We start from the raw sequence: 18048 nt of genomic DNA on the forward strand, positions 1-18048 counted from the left end.
ACATCTCTGATGTTTTGCGTAGATTCTGTTTTCCTCCTTTACCTTTGAGACCTGCCAGCGAGCAAGGTTCAACAGAACAATGAGCAACCACACATGGTATGCAAAGTTCAACAACTCTCCAGTGCCCACCCTTGGGAGCCTCCTATTCCTTTCATGTTACCCATCGAAAATGTATGGTCTGTGACTTGCAAATGAACAGCTTAGCAATTGCCACCTGTGACTATAGAAGATGAATTCTGGGGATAGCATGAATTGACATATCCAAAGTCTTTTTCTTTCAATGGTAAGGCGTGTAGCCCGCCATGGAGGTCCACACAAAATACTGATTTCTAAGTATTTCACAAGTCAATTGAGGCTGTAAATGCCCCTTATTTCACCCTTGTAAATTATGCTACTTGTCCAATAAGTATGGCTTTGGTATCTCATCCTTCATGGTATTGCATTTGAATGGCCAGCGGTGCATAAGTGCAAGTGTTTTTCTGAAGGTAGGTTCACAGAACTTGTTTCTTTTTTTAGGACTCATCTGGCTTTTATTTGCAGGGCTCTCACTCAAAAAATTAGAAAAAGTAGGGCTAAAAAGAAGGACGGGAAGTACTCCCGTAGACAACATAATCATAGAAATAAAAAAATTCCTAAATTTTTTTTTTTTAAATTTTAAAATTAATTTTTTTCTTGGAAAATTGACTCAAGTCAAAGCAAAATGACAGAAATGGTTTGGTGGCAAAAACAATTTTTGGCCAAAACAGGGTACTAGCAACCACAGATATTTCTTTTGCCTTCCCCTCACAATATTGCATTCTTTTTTGGAGTCTTCCACAGTCCAGTCTGTCAACTCTCTTCACAAATCCACACAGCAGACATAAAAGGTTTAAAACCTTTTTAAAAGAATTTGTTTACATTTTAGTGCTCAATGCCAGTGTAATCATTTTTGACAAATGAAGCACTTTCATTTCTAGCTCTTTGCTGAGCATCATAAATATTGTTTATGCCTCTGCATGCCCTAAAAATACAGAAGAGAATGGAATGCTTATTGGATAGCATCAGAATCACCAAACTTAGAATAGACCTATGTACCCAACTGCTTTGTTATGCAAACTGTAGTTTCACCTATACCCAAAATGTGCACCATAATTTTGAATGATGAATAATAGTTACATTGACCATGAAATAGTAAATACAAAATTATTTTTTCTACCCAGACAAAATTTTTTAATGACTACTCTACTTGTTGAACCCTCAAACTAAGCAAATGGAAAAATTAATGAACCAAATGGTCTATATACCCCCCCCCCCCAAATAACCAAAAAAACGACACAATTCTTGCTTTGGTAGAATAATTGCAATCTACTGCATTTGCATTTGGCAATATATCAATAATTCCCTCTTCAATTAAAATCAATTACACAAATTTTGTTGATAGGATTTGGTGAAAAAAGTAGGACAAAACCAAGAAAGTAGAGCAAAAGTAGGACATTTTGAGCCATATAGCCAGCTATGCACTGGATATATGACTCAAAGTGCACTCCCATTCGCACTAACAGCAAGCAAAGCAATTCACATGAGTAAAAGCTTGAGCATGAGCGAGCACCCATTTTTGAAACAACCAAGGGATTGTAATTGAAATGTGTTAGAATTTTAAAAATGGTGTCTACAATATGTATGATCAGACTTGTACTCAAGTTATTTGTGTGAGCTCATGCATAACGTGCAACATGGATAAGATGAAAAATTACATGACAAGTAATGTTCCACCTGTTATCAATACATCAAAGAGGCTCTCACCAAGCCATTAGCAAAAGTTAAATGCTGTGACGCTGCAGTGATAACTGGTTTGTGCTTCACTGAACAAAGAAAACGAAGTTGCAACTTAGTCACCACTCTTTCTTCTGAAATAGGCAACTGAAATATATGACTAGTGTTAGCGTCATGGTCCCCCACATCCTGGAGCCAGGCTGACCTCATGTATTTAGGCAGGCCCCAGACCAAACTTTCCATGGGCCCATCTATAGTAAATATGAAGGTAAAAAAAAATTATTAGAATCATCTCAGGCCCCGTCAGTCTCATTCTTGGAGAGGGAGGGGTCAATGTAGACCAGGAGCACTAATGAAAGCCAGACTTGTAACATGACACACGAGTTTGCAATCTGCATGTGAAAAATTAATGCAAGAACATAATTAGTATTAATAAAAAATAATAAGCTTTTTGTCACAAAATATGACTTACCGCTCGTGTAGTGTTTGCAATGACAAGTAAGACAGGCGTATCATACTCTGCCATTTCTCTGTACAGGGTCTTCAGATTGAAACCGTGAATAGACGTACTGTAAATGAGCGTCCACGAGTATCCCACAGTTCTTGCTGGTAACCTCTCAGTCAACTAGGGAGTAAATTAAGTAATAATAATTAAAATACAGAAATTTCATAAGCTGAAGTGACTTTGGATGGGAAGTAAAAACACGGAGAATCAGTGTGGGTGAATGTTCTTTTTAGTCAAATTTTGATGTATTAGAATTATCAAAAACCTGACATATCATTTTCATTAATCTGAATAGCAAAGAAATCTGAGGCTGCCCTAACAGCACCATGCTCCCCTCCCATCGCAATGTGATGTTCTCAAGCCACTACCTGGCTGCAAGTATCGTCTAAGTACCATCATAGCAAGTCTATCAATTTAAATATTTACTCTTTCAAAAACTATTGTATCGAATCTCATCATCTCAAAGTTCCCTCATGAGTGCACTACACTCATGGATGACACTTCAAACACCTTCTTTGACCCCTGTTGCTTTTGCTAAAACTAGAATGACAGAGCTGTCATTTTGACCACAAACATACTTTGACATGCAATTATGCCCGAATGGTTTACCTCAGGTACTTGAAATTTCATGACTTTTTCCATCTTGTTGAAGCTCTCAAATTTCTTAAGTCTGAATATAAGAGGTTTCTTAGTTTAGTGATAAAATGAAATTCTGTTTAAAATGACGGTAGCAGTCATTTTGACCGCTATAGAGATATTTAACTGATATGATTGCAAAACATGCTGAAATCGAGTCTTCTATACAAACATTAATATTAAGGGAACAGATGTTCTATTATGGTGTTTGCTTTTCTCAAATACCCATTTAGTACCATTCAAAGATACACTTTTGAAAAAGTTAGTCGTCGTACTTGGTTCAATTCATTTGGCATTTTTATGGATTTTTTGCTTCTACTGCATTGCATTCACTGGTATGATGTAACATGACAAAAATAACCTTTAGTTTTAGTTATTTTCTCCCACAGACAGGGCTGTAACCCAGAGGCCAAGACGATTATCGTTTTTCAATTATAATTTTTTTGAAAACCTTTTTTAATGCATTTTATATTATGACTGAATCATTCATTATGGTTCATTCATGAAATGGTTTAAAGAGAATTTCAGAAAAAGAAGCACATTTGAAAAGATTCCTTGGTGGACATGCAATCAGATTCCAGTGACAATTCTGGTGATTGGTGTGAAAATTCAGCTCATGAATGGCCGCTATGGTGCTCGAGTGGCCATAGTGACGGATTTGCATCGCGAGGATCTGGGTTCGAACCCCACCGACGCCACAGTGGTGGTCGGTTGAAGTCGGTTTTCTGTGGTTTCCAACTTCAAGGAGCGAATGCGAGCTGATCTCCCCGTTAAAAAATCTCGCCACAGAGAGCAACAGGTCTACAACGTAACAAATATTCAATCATTACACTTCACTCACAATTTGAAATATAGATGGCAGCACTGAACTATCAAGCACAACACTAGTTACACACTCAGACTGTTAGGTGCACTCACTTTGTTCCAGACTCTGCCACGAAGCTGGGCTGGAAGAGATCTCGTCAACGGGATAAGTCCGGTGGCAGAGCCCCTGGCGTTCATTCATTCAGCTCATGAATGCTAGCGCACGCATTCATATCATCGAAAATGTTAGCTGAATCCATATTTGTTAACCGAGGCAGAAAAAATCATACAAAAAAATCTTCATTACCCCAAAAATTTGAAAGCCGAGATGTCACTGTACTTACAGAATATTTTTTTTTCAACACTTGTTAAAATTTTACATTCAATTTAGAAAATGTCAACTATTATTTACTAAGTATTAATGCATGTTAAAATTTACGTCTTATTTTTCCTCTCTAGATGTTATTTGCCCCTCTCAGTAGCTCAACACATTTCTTGTCTAGGTACATCCTTCAGTTAGTTATCTTGTGTAATATATTCATGCTCCTTTCCATATTATTGCAGTAAGATTCTATTTTCAGTTTCATGTTTTACTTATCCTAAAAATTCACCCTGACATAACCTCTTGCACAGAAAGGGATAAGTATGCACCACACAATAAAATATAATCAGTAAATGTTTAACCAGTAATTCATGTGAAAAATTCCAATTAATATAATTTTTTAAAATTAGTTTATTGTATTTAGATTTACACAAATATTCAGTTGACAGAATAGCAGCCGAATATTCGTCCCATCTCTAGACAGTAGCATATACAGGATTTTCCTAGGAAAGGGTTTCATAATCCTCTTTAAACAAAACAATTTGCATGCCTGTTTCCGGATGGATTTATTTGATAAGCTGTGGGGGTCTAACGGTTTGATAATAGAAAGAAAGTCATTGAGCTATTAATAGTTATTCTGTGAAGAGTAAAGCAGCTAGCGAGCCAACCAGTTTTATCAATCTCAGGAAGTTTCAATTACACATGACTAGTAAGCTCACTAACGACATGAACAAAACAATTTTTTTTCATTGCAGTTTTAATTTTTTTGATATGAGCTAAAGTAGCTTTCAACTTTACTCATAATAGCAGAGCAAGCAGTCAGTTTACCAGACAACATTATTGCACACAGCAACTTTGGTAGCACATGGTAAACTCACCCAAATCTAATTGAGCGTAAAAAAGACCTTGCGCTCAGTTTAATCAGGTCAAGAATTAGTTCAAACATGGTTAATTTTAAAAAATTCAAAACAATGAAAAAAAATTATTGACGCCTTATAATGGCTATTTTCCATTACCTTATGCAGATGCTCTTCCTCTAAAATATCAGACTTTTGAAGCAATTCTGGCAAAATTACTTCGGATATAGATGGAGTAGTATCATCCAGCTCTTCGTGCTGCAGAAACTGAAAATATAATTGTAGTTGTTATTCATAGCATAAAGCAGAGCCTTCAAACCATTATTTTGCCAATATATGAAGTCTATTCATTTGATCATTTCTGTCTCATCATGGTAATTTTCTGCGGACAATGGCTAATACAACCTAGGCAAGGATTATACATATATTGCATAGTTTTCTCCCCACAAAACTTTTATTAATGCACAAATCAGAATTGAACTAGAAATTATGCATATCATTTCTTAAATAAATGAATGTTTTCACACCACGCATGTAGATTCTTCTAAGATACAGAATAAAGATAATAAATAAAAGATAAAGATATATAAAGAAGATAAAACTTGTTATGAATAATGTTTTAAAGCTCCTGCTGATAATTGTTTTTCAAATGCTTCCTTTTCCAGTTGAAAACCAGAATCACTATAAACCATTTTTCATTTGCAAAATGACGTTGAGAATCATTTATTGATATGGAATTAAAATATTTATTCCTCCAAATACCATAGAAAGGAAGACCGAGCATAAACGAATATGGATTTGAATGTCTCTGGGTGGAGCGGAATGGAGGATGATGATAATGCCGTCAATACATATAGTATATTTAGGTTAAAACTTGTATAATATCAGAGAGATGGCACTATAGAGTCCATGTGAAACTAAAATGAAAGGGATATGTCATGTGTGACTACCATGCTCGCCTGATGGTATATGATCATGTCATAGACAAGGGAAGACTGGGGGGTAAACTAAGAGAGTGGCACCTCTCTTGAAATGCAGAATGCTGGTACAGTAGAACCCAGGGTTTACGCTAGATAAAAAATTCCTTTAGCAAAAAAAAGCAAAAATCGGAAAAAAAGCTTTAGCAAAATGCAGACATGCCAACATTGGCTTAAAGCTTGTCAGTAATGATGAATGTTCAGCTTTGCCATGGGAAGGCGGTACCCCTCTGTAGGACAACATAATCGTAGTGTAATAAAAAATAAACATTCAAAATTTTAATTGTAAGTTAATTAAATGCAGCACCTCATTGGCACTGGGACCTAGAAGGCTCAGGCTACATGCCCACCGAAGCAACTTTCCGAGGTTGCAGAGTCCAATAATTCATGGATATTCAATGCAATCCCAACCTGCATACGCCCTTGTGGGCCATATATACGGATGTCTTGCAACCCTAGACCCCATATATCTTCTTGTTTTGTTCTAAGTGTGATTCTACTTGATTCTGCTAACCCTAGATCCCTACTCCCCATCTTTGTTTTCATAATATCAGAGCTCTTATGGCTCCTACGATGAAACATTCTTTCCAATGCAAGTTCCGCGAGCTTGAGCCTGCACTATGCAATGCAAACGAATCTGGATCTGGACCAGCCGCGAAAAACCTGTCCACTCCACAATTTTGAACCACTCAAAAACTTGTTTTCTGCCCACAGTGTGAGATGGTTTTTGCACGTTTGGGCATCGAGTAGAGCAGTGGGCTTAGACACAGCATTACAGATTGCCTTCCGCACACAGACAAAACAGATCAGTTCCAAGTTTGCCTTCCACGAACTCTCTTACGTGCGTATATGAACTCATTGTTATGGTAAAGATAAATGAAATTAAAAAAAATTATAATAATAAAAATAAGTAAAAACTGCAAGAAACTCAAGACCAGATTTTTCAAAATCAAATTTCTGTAGTATCGAGAGTGTCTCCCTTAGCTTCATAATTTATTGCAGCCGTCTGTAGAAACTACAGACAATCTGTAGCAGTTGGCAACTATGAATATGCTAAAATGGTAATGATTGATGGATGGATGTCTACCCGTTTCTACCTCCTGTACGTATTTTTTGCGAAAGTGGCCACTACTGCCTTCACATTCTAAGATTTTCTTTAGCATTTTGTGAAAAATGCGACAGTAGCTTAAACCCTGGTAGAACCTTTATAATTTGACATGCCAATAACTCGACACAACAATTATTATTCTAATGGATGGCGTATGACATATTCAATGGGGGATAAACCTCTTTGACTTGACACAAGGTAACTAAATTCTTCATAAGTCAACTACAATTCGTGATGTGCTACCACAGCTAATTTTCGGAAATTTCCAATTGACCAGTTAATAACTTTTCACAACATTTCTCTCATATATTTAAACAATTCTTTATCAGTATTATTGTTTTTTGCCATTTGTTGGTCAAAAATACTCCTTCATACCTTGGGGGTAGGATCACTTTGCATTTTTTTTTTTTCTTTTTTGGAGCCTGGAAACTTGACCTGCGGACTGCAAAAATCACAGATAAGTGCTGATATCTAAAATTTTTGAGCAAAAGATGGTTGAATAAGCTAAAAGACTTTTTTTTAAGATCAAAATTTGTAAGTTAAAAAAAAATTTAAGTTTTGCTAATTTTTGGCAACTGCACTGCTCATTCGCAAACAACAGATATTTCCCTGCAATTTATGCTTTTTTCACCATAATTGGGGATTATTCGGAAACTTTTCGTAGAAAACTGCAGACAATTTTCTTCATTAGTTTATAGATGATGGAATGGAACCATGTATATGAACATAAACACAGCATAAATGTTAAAAATTGGGACAGAGATCGAATGAAACCTCACTAACTTGACAGTTGCTTAAGTCGACATGCACATCAATACTTTTCGGGTGTCAAGTTATTGAGATTATACTGTATTCGATTCAGGAATATGCCTGTCTCGCTCTACCAGTCTCTACTAGAAGGATTTTCAGCATCCAATTTACTATTTTTTCCCGTATATAACCGCCCCCCACTGGTGGGTCACAGGGTGCATCCTATGAATGTCATGTGTGAATGTGTGTAGTTCAGAGTGGTAAGATAGCATCAGCCACGTGTTTTTGTTCTCTTGCTGTATTTTGTTATATAGTGTTTTTTGTGCTGCTATGTATTTGATATCAATAAAAATGATTTTAATCGTCAACAAAGAATAACCCTAGACAAACCCCCATACATATATACAGGGTAATTCAGAACTCATCATTCAAATTTTGTGCAGGGGTAGAGAATAGCATACAAACATGCATACTTCACATAGGAAAACATGCCACGAGATTGCCGTTGACACTGACAGTCTCTGCAGAACAACTATCAGTTGCCGCTGGCTATGTCTGTTAAATAGTGGAAATTTTCCGAAATGTTTGACAGCGAATTTAATGGCACTGTCAGTACTTCATTATAGCAAATGGCCACAACATTGAACACCTGCTTTAAATCTGTTATAGTAATGAAGAAATGGGTTTTATTTGACTTACCACTTGCTTGCACTGTGTATGTATATAAACTGAAGAGCCAAAAAAACTGGTACAGGCATGCGTATGCAAATAAAGAGATATGGAACCAATCAGAGTACGGCGCTGCGGTCAGCAACGCCTATATAACACAACAAGTGTCTGGCATAGTTGTTAGATCGGTTACTGCTGCTACAATGGCAGGTTATCAAGATTTAAGTGAGTTTGAAAGTGGTGTTATAGTCGGCGCACGAGAGATGGGACATAGCATCTCCAAGGTAGCGATGAAATCTGGATTTTCACGTACGACCATTTCACGAGTGTACTGTGAATATCGGGAATCCGGTAAAAAATTAAATCTACGACATCGCTGCGGACGGAAAAAGATCATGCAAGAACGGGACGACTGACGAGAATCATTAAACGTGACAGACGTGCAACCCTTCCGCAAATTGCTGCAGATTTCAATGCTGGGCCATCAACAAGTGTCAGCGTGTGAACCATTCAACGAAACATCATCGATACGGGCTTTCGGAACCGACGGCCCACTCGTGTACCCTTGATGACTGCACGACACAAAGCTTTACGCCTCGCCTGGGCCCGACAACACCGACATTGGACTGTTGAGGACTGGAAACACGTTGCCTGGTCTGACGAGTCTCGGTTCCAATTGCTTCAAGCTGATGGGCGTGTACGGGTATGGAGACAACCTCATGAATCCATGGACCCTACATGTCAACAGGGGACTGTTCAAGCTGGTGGAGGCTCTGTGATGGTATGGGGCGTGTGCAGTTGGCGTGATATGGGACCCCTGATACGACTCTGACAGGTACGTAAGCATCCTGTCTGATCACCTGCACCCATTCATGTTCATTGTGCATTCCGACGGACGTGGACAATTTCAGCAGGACAATGCGACACCCCACACGTCCAGAATTGCTACAAAGTGGCTCCAGGAACACTCTTCTGACTTAAGACACTTCCGCTGGCCACCTAAATCCACAGACATGAACATTATTGAACATATCTGGGATACCTTGCAACGTGCTGTTCAGAAGAGATCTCCACCCCCTCTTGCTCCTACGGATTTATGGACAGCCCTGCAGGATTCATGGTGTCAATTACCTCCAGCACTACTTCAGACATTAGTCGAGTCCATGCCACGTCGTGTTGCAGCACTTCTGCGGGCTCGCGGGGGGCCCTACACGATATTAGGCAAGTGTACCAGTTTTTTTGGCTCTTCAGTGTATATCCATTCTTTCGCCTCCTAAGCATATTTTGCCCAGATACATTATGCTTGTGTTAATACTAGTGAAATCATGTTTTTTATGCTATTCCCTACCTCCCCACAAAATTTGAACGATGAATTCGTGCAGACGTGACAACTTTTGGAATCCAGAAATCCGGAGATTCTCCCGAAGGGGGGTACCCCCCTCCCCCCCCCCCCCCCGGCACTCTTAGACTCAATCAAAAAAATTTTTTTTTAAATCAAGAAAAAGTTTCTTCTTCCATCCTCTCCCCCCCCCCCCGCAGCAAGGAAGGTTCTGTATTGCCCCCCCCCCAAGCAGAATATAATTTCATGTCAGTCTTTCCATGCAGAAGAAAGAAATCACATCTACATATACTGTTCATAAAACATAAGTTTCCTTTCGTGGATGCTATCAGTGATTGATAATCTTGGATATATGAACTCTTAAAAGATTTATATTTCGCTTTATATAGCTTAAAGTTTTATATTTTCTTTTTGAAGACATGTTTAATCAGAGGAAACAATTAAAAAACTTCAAAATATAAAGCTGCTGACGAAAAAACTTGTGTTTACCACACGGCTGTTAATGGAATACAATAACGATTATACAGGAATTTCGGCAACCAAGGTCATGCCACTGATAAATGATTGCCGATAAATGCTACGTAAACAAAGTCACATCTTTGCCAGTTCATTAAATGCGGTCACCAAGACTTTTTTTTTAAGACTGCTCGATGGAAATGACCACGGCTGTCTTCTATGGGTGTTTTCCCTAATGACGACAGCAGTTAATGACCTTACAACAACGTGAAAGCTCGCGTAAAATCAAATTTTCTGCAAAAATCCGGAGAGCGGGAGGAAGGATGAAAAATCCGGAGTCTCCCGCCTAAATCCGGAGAGTTTGCAAGTCTGCATCCTGTGTATACACATTTACATCAGGTTGTCCGCATAGATCTTTGATGTTGGTGTGGGGAGGGAGGAGGGGGGGGGCATGTCTCTACCCATGAGTCTAAGACCTTATAACCCCGAAGATTTTGACTAACCATTAACCAATTAAATGAACCACAGTTTATGCTCGAAACTTGAATGCATCTCATATTGTGAGTGCAAGCATTAAAAAAAACCCATTAAATTTACAAATTAATCAACTTATTTGGGTATTGAATAGTGATGATTGAAAAAGACACAAACCTCCCAGCTCATAGAACGAGGGTCATCCCCATGTGAAATCTTCTCGACGGCTTCATCAGATTTTCTCCTCCTGAACAGGAAAGAGAATGTTCCTCGTCGTTGTTGGTTATGCTGGGGTTGAGGCTCTGGTGTGTCGGCTTCATCTTGGCTGATGGGCAGGAAACCAAGTTCATCTAGATCAATCTCATCAATCTCACCATACTTTTGAGGCGCCCATCGCAAAAAGAACCAATACAGGTTATCAATCCTATATGTATATATACAGTACCATACATTAAATACAAAGTAGTTCTGAAAAATGGGTGGCAACAAAAAAGAAAAACATTGTTATATTGAATTGCAAAACATCAAAAATTGAAAAAAATATATATAAAAGGGTCCACCAAATAAGTTCTAATGGATTCATTTGGATGAATGAAAAGGTACATTCTCTGACAACATAGCAGAATTAAAATGATCCAAAGATGGCAGATCGCACTTCTGTTCATTAGAAAAAGGCACCACAGACCATGCCCCTTGCGGATAAGACTGACGGGGTCTAACCAGAGAGCCTTGAATGAATTTTGCTTTACATTAAAAATGTACTATAAAAGGATCGGCAAAAAATTTTAGACTGGGCACATCAACGGTCCCGGCACCCTGGCGCAGGCAATCTGCAAACTTCTCAAACAGAGAAATATGATTCATAAGGAAGGACTTCAGAAAGAGTGCAGGAAAACCTATTTGCAATAATGGTCACTTTACACAGAATGTAAAACAATCTTAATTGTTTCTGGAGGTAAAGCAAAACTTGCAGGTTATAATTTGGCTGGTCTTTTTTCATGAGGTTGAAATAAGGACAGATTGCATTCTAAATGATTGACAATTTTAAATAGATTTTGGTTGTTTTTCCAATGTCTTGTTTTGTGTACTTTTTACATTGAAAGGTTAACAGCAGTTTATTTTCTTGTAAACTGAGCTATTTACATTGAAATATTTTGTTCAGGGATTATAGCAGAATCCTTTCTTTCTCAAAGTAGCTAAATTTTTATTTGTGGATAATAAACCATTTCGTATTAAACAATGATTTTTTTCCAGAGCATCAAAACTGGCACCAGCGGACACAAACTATATACATGAAACTATGGTAGTTCAAATAAGTTTCCCTATTTTTTTACCTTTTCATTTACCGAATCCCGCAAAAGTTAGTATTGTAACTGGTACATAAAAATCAGTTCTGTTACCAACTGAAAACACCAGTTCTCGTCCAATCACTGAAGTTAAGCAACATCGGGCCGGGAGGATGACCACCTGGGAACACTACATGCTGTTGGCATCACTTCGCCTGAGCGGCGAGATGCTCATTTTCCATTATGATGGTTACTGTCAAGGTCCATGGGTTTGAATCTGGACAAGAACATCGGGAATAATTTTTTTTACAAACAGAGTCTGGGGCAACTAACTATAGATGGCACCTTCATTTCCTACTTCACTCTACTGGTTGGAAATTGCCATATGGCGATATATGACTGGAGTTCGTGTGCGGTAAAGTAGTTCTGTTAACAATGAATGTTGTTACAAATGAATATTGATTGGCCAAAGTGAGTTGGGCGCATCAGATTTACGAAGTGAGAAGTGGATTTAAAGCCAAAAAAATGCAAATGGGTACAAATTTTCATCATATTTCCTGTAAACTAGGTACCTTCTACTGTTGGCACAACATATGGGGGCCATATTCAACATTTTATGGAGGCACACAGGGCAACTATAAGCTACACTACACACATTACCAAAGACCTTTTTGGGCCATGCATTGAAAAGGTCTCTGTTGTAAAATATAAGATAGTGCTGGGAGTTATACAGTGTTTTATTGGAAAAAGTGAACAAGAAGAACGCTTTACTTGGATTTTGGTACGCCAAACCAATACTCTTGCTTCAGCTTGCATCCTGGTTCCATGGCATGTGATTGGTCTTTCGGTTTACCCATCCGCAAACACAGGTACAGGGGATTGTCATTGAAAGATTTTGCTGGACGAGGTATTAATTCTATTGGAACAAAAAGAAAAGGACAAAATCTCAAAAGTCTGAAATGAGAATGATGGTCAAATTAAAAAGGATACATAAATAAAAGTAGTTTATTTTATAATTTGCATGGCCAATGATTTATAAGGAAAAAAAACCCTTTTATAAGTTTTTTAAAGTGAGAAAAGTATTAGTAATGAGAGAAGCTTTTCATCATCAGACAGTTCCTCCACCAAAGCAACTACAAAATATATATGGGTTGTACGAATGAAACAAACTGAACTCAAATATTTGAACGGATGACCAAGTCTCACGTGAATTAGTATTTGTAAAGAATTGTCCAGACGGTTTCTGAACAATATTGCACATTGCATCACAACAGCTTACATTACAGGTGTGAAACATTGTTTCAGAATAGTCTGTAAACATTGTTCTATGTCCAGACATCAGGTGGTGTTTGAGTGCTTCCTCAAGTAGTCGGGTCCAGCAGAGTTATTGCAGGAATATATATATTTTTTTGGCAATTTATTTTGCTTTGTGGCTAGTGAAATGAAGAGAAGGAAATGGGGGTATAAATACAGTTGCGTTCAAAAAAAGTCAGACAACCTTATTTTTTGTTCAAATATTTTAATGCATGGGTTAAATCTGTATATAAAGCGTATATAAATCTGATTCTTACCTACTAATGAAATACATACCTGAAAATAATATTGTAATAAAATGTAATTGAATCACATACTTTGTTTATCACAAAAATACTCAAACTTATGACATAAAAAAAAATTGGGTGATTCAAAGAATAGAGTGCCGCCTGGCAATCGAGTGGTTAGGGAACTAGCTCCTCACTGTGCAGGTCTGGGTTCGAATCCCGGTTTGGGCATGGATGTCTACTAACACTAACAAATTCCCTGGATGGATCATGCTGATCCCTTGGGAATACGTGATCACGTTTTTTAAAAAAAATCATCAAACCATGAAAAATAAACATAATAAATAACATACATTTCAATATTTGGTAGGGGTACCGTCATGGCTTTAATTATTGCACTGCATCTGGGGAGCATTGAGTCCACTAAATCGAGGTTTTGGTTGTTTTTTTTTGTATGCATTTTATCTGCAAAAACTGAATTTTTGCATCCAGATTACACAATTTCATAGCTTTACAGTGATGTTTAAATACCTGCCATAGATTCTCTATTGCATTTAGATCAGGTGACTGTGATGGGCATTTTAGAGAACTCGTATTTTTCGGCAGTAAACCATGACTTCCCAGACTTCATCGTGTGCTTCGGATTATTATCTTGTTAAAAAATCCATCTTCAAGGCATTTGAGTTCTGCTGTAGGGTAACAAAGTATGGGCCTTTAGAACATCTTAATACTGTTTTTGGTCCACGATGCCTGTTATTCGCACTGAAGGACCAACACCAGATGATCCAAAGTAGCCTTGCACCATGATGTTGTTTGCCACTACCATGTTTAACTGTAGGAAGTTGATATTTCCCGTTGGAATCGCTGGTTTACTGGTTGCCTAATACATCTTTGTTCACTCTATCCAAACATTTGGAACTTGGACTCATCACTCCAAAGAACCTTTCTCATTGGTGCTTCTGCAAGAAATCAAGTAAGGCCTTCTTATTCTTAATGGAAATCAAAAGCTTTTTTGTGGATCTTTGACTGAAAAGACGAACTTCATTAACACGTTGCTTGATTATGGAGACACTGACAGAAACTCCATAACTGGCTTGGAATTCTTGTTTATCTCCACTGCACTTTTTCTCAGATTCTTTACAAAATGTTTTTTTATCAAGTGATTGATTCTGGAACAAGTTTATCTTGGTTGACTAGAATCAGACTTTGTTTACCTCACCACGCACTTGAAACTGCTTCCAAACATCCCATATTGTCGATTTTGGAACACTTAGAAGTTTAGAAATAGAAATGTAACTTTTTCCATCTTGGATAAGTTTTCACGATCTGTTCTTTTGTTTCCAGAGACATTTATTTACTTATTGATAAACTCACTCCACAGGCCCAACTGCAGCCCAATATGCCCAATTACAGTGGAGTGAGAAAAAAAAAACAAACAGAGCGTTGCAATACAGAAAGGCAAAGAATAATACAAATACAACCCCACAACAGGCAAAATGCCCAACGAGGTGGCTGATACAAATAATAATAATAATTTGTCTTTCACAAGGCATTTTCTTCACTTTTAAAGTTACAAGGAAAGCAATTTTTTAAATGGAATAAAGGAAAAAAGCCCCAGAAACGAGAAACATTCATCTTGTCCAATTTTTTTTTTAGCTTTGAATGAATTCCTTTTTCGGGGAGCACCATATTATATATATATATATATATATACACTCTTTTTTTAATATAAAATTTACTCCGGCGTAAGAGTTACGTAGATAGACATCATACATGATTCCGATTTGCATTACATTTCAAAGAAAAAACCAATTGTCTGATTTTTTTAAACGCAACTATATGTCATAAGCATTTATGGAAAGTACCAGTTATGATGACACATGATCTAGTGGTTAGGATACCTGACTCTCATCAAGGATGCCTGGGTTCGATTCCCGGTGTGGGAAGTGTTTTTTCCTGGCATGGTGGTAAGATGCTCATCTACCACCGTGAAGGTTGCTGTCATGGCTCCAGGTTCAAATCCAAGGGATGATATAAATAAGATATTTTCCCTAACGAACTTGAGGTGACCACCAATAGAGAGCACCTTCATTTCCAGCCCATCTCATTAATAACAGTAAATTGCAATATAGCGATATGGCCAGAGTTGGTATTTTGGTGAAGTAGTAGTTATGATGACACGCTTATACGTGTTATACCTAAAACTAGAAGACTGAGCACACTTTAGAAAGTTAACAAGGATGCCTCCAAATGATTTTGAAACTCTATTGCTTATGATTAAAAGGAAAAATACCCTGAAAAATACTACATAGAGGCAATCAATTCCTTCATCGATTAGGCTAGATGTCTCACTTTAATTTCTTACCATTCCCATACAAGTTTCATATGCACGTTTAAAACATCAAAGCAATTGATTGGTTTTAAAATTTTGTATCGGTTCCACATTCTGAAACAAGGAATAGTTACTATAAGGGTAGTTTCCTGCTTACTCATTGCCTCTGGTTGTCTGGACTACTACTAAACCATACATGCACCTCATCCATATTCCTCTGCAGAACTTCTAATGAATTGGTACATGTAGGACTGTGTGTGTGTGTGTGTGTAGTGAACCTTCCATGAAGTTTATTTCTGTATAATGTTTGTTATGTGTAGTGCTGTCATCTGCCATCAATTTTTCTAACTATGCATGAAGTGCACTGATTGAATGGTATACCATTGTAGGCCTGTTGCTCTCTGTGGCGAGACTGGCTGACATTAATGCAAGTTGGGAACCACAAAAACCAACTTCAGCCGACCACCACTGGTTGTCTGGACTGCATTTCTAAACATGTCCAGACTTGTTGAAACTCTGTCGTTGTCGCAAATGTTTCCCCATTTCAATGCAAAACATCACTATTTGTGTTGTGCAACCTCATTGCTAAAAAAAAATTGTTCAGCCTGACAAGGCTTTATAACAATGCAGAATATCGTCAATTTAAATTAATTTATGCACTGGGTAGAGTAAGAATGTTTAGGCAACAATTGTGTGTGATGAATGTGACCAAGAGGCAAGACAACGTGGCAAGCATTTCCCTTTCTACCTGAAGACAGTGCTTCTGCAAATGAATCATGGGAGGGTCATTATAATTCTATTGATATTACATATTGTTAAAGATGCTAGTACCCATAATCAGAAGTAGAGAAGTCCTTATAATAAGGAAAAGACTACCAAAACCACACATGCACGTCATAAACATTCCTCCGAGGAATTCCCAACAAATAGGTGCAGATGTGACAGAAACAGCCAGTACAATGTCACAAGCTAAAATCATGCTTCTCTCTAGAGGATGGTCACATGCTTGCTAATGTAACCAAAGTCAGCTTGTGCTCTTTCCGCTAGGTTGTCCTTATGTAACAATCATGACTTCGGCCTATTGAACAAGGTACTAAAGGGATAAGCCTGTGACCAAGAAATTCATGACACAGTTAGTGAATGATTGAAAAATACGACTAAATAACTATTTTTTTTATCGGAGGGGGGGGGGGGGAGACTTAATAATGTTTGTTTCATTTGAACAACCATTATAGACAACATTTTTAAAAAATATTGAGTTTAATCAGTATAACGTCACCATGAATGCCATGTTAGTATTTAGCCTGTTAAGTCAAATATGAATCAGATAGAAATACGATGAAACCTTAATATAACGATACTCTGCAGATCAAGACAATATATTGTTGTAGAGGGATTATCATTACATTGAGAGGCAGTAGTTTAGTATTAGACTACAAATATTTCAAAATGAGTCTTGCATAAATAATGGTGTATAGGGATTTATCCAAGACCGCAACTAGGGGGAACAGGCGGGTCTGCTGCCCCGGGTACTGGACCAGAAGGGGTCTAGGTCAATTCGTCGCGATCAACTTGTCGCGCGACAATTCGTCGCAATCAATTTGTCGCAGCGTCAATTCGTCGTGCTACAAACTCGTCGCGGTACAAATTTGTCGCAGAGTCAGTTCGTCGCGGTACAAATTTGTCGCAGAGTCATTTCGTCGCGGTACAAATTTGTCGCAGAGTCAATTTGTCGCGGTACAAATTTGTCGCAGAATCAGTTCGTCGCGGTACGAATTTGTCGCAGAATCAGTTCGTCGCGGTACAAATTTGTCGCAGAGTCAGTACGCCGATCAAATAAATTTTCAAAATTCAGTTTTCATGGTATTCATGCCACACTTCCCGCTTTCTGGCGGGATCTCCATTTCTCGCAGCGAGGGGCGTTGGGCGAACACACGAAGATGATAGATAAGTTATGATAAAATAAATTTTTAAAATTAAATTTTCACCGTATAAGCCGCACTCCCGCTTTCTGGCGGGATCTCCATTTCTCGCAGCGAGGGGTGTTGCGGGAACACACCAAGATGATAAATTAGGATCAATGCCCATCCCAAAGCACAATTTGCCTAAGGGGTCATTTAAGTATTACGTCAGGATCGGGGAGGGAGTTTCGGATTTGTTGACTTTTGATGGCGGAGGGGGGGGGGGTTGAAGGTCGCTTACGTCATCAACCACCCCTTTTTGAAGATATGAAATATTCT

At 38.0% G+C, this 18048-nt stretch overlaps 1 protein-coding gene across 1 annotated transcript in view; it reads right to left on the reverse strand.

Annotated features, from left to right (window-relative positions):
• Positions 1–18048, reverse strand: part of LOC149068276 (oxidation resistance protein 1A-like) — a 102973-nt gene that overhangs the window by 8303 nt on the left and 76622 nt on the right. The window contains exons 10-13 of the mRNA XM_089251802.1: positions 12707–12851; positions 10827–11073; positions 5036–5143; positions 2225–2377 (exon numbers count right to left, since the gene is read on the reverse strand). Of these exons, the coding sequence (XP_089107928.1) occupies positions 2225–2377; positions 5036–5143; positions 10827–11073; positions 12707–12851 (653 nt within the window). The remainder of the gene's footprint in view (positions 1–2224; positions 2378–5035; positions 5144–10826; positions 11074–12706; positions 12852–18048) is intronic.

This window comes from Pholcus phalangioides, unplaced genomic scaffold (genome assembly GCF_987345545.1).
Source record: "Pholcus phalangioides strain wild (caught in Gottingen) unplaced genomic scaffold, Ppha-v1.0 ptg000027l_1, whole genome shotgun sequence".
Taxonomy (NCBI): domain Eukaryota; kingdom Metazoa; phylum Arthropoda; class Arachnida; order Araneae; family Pholcidae; genus Pholcus; species Pholcus phalangioides.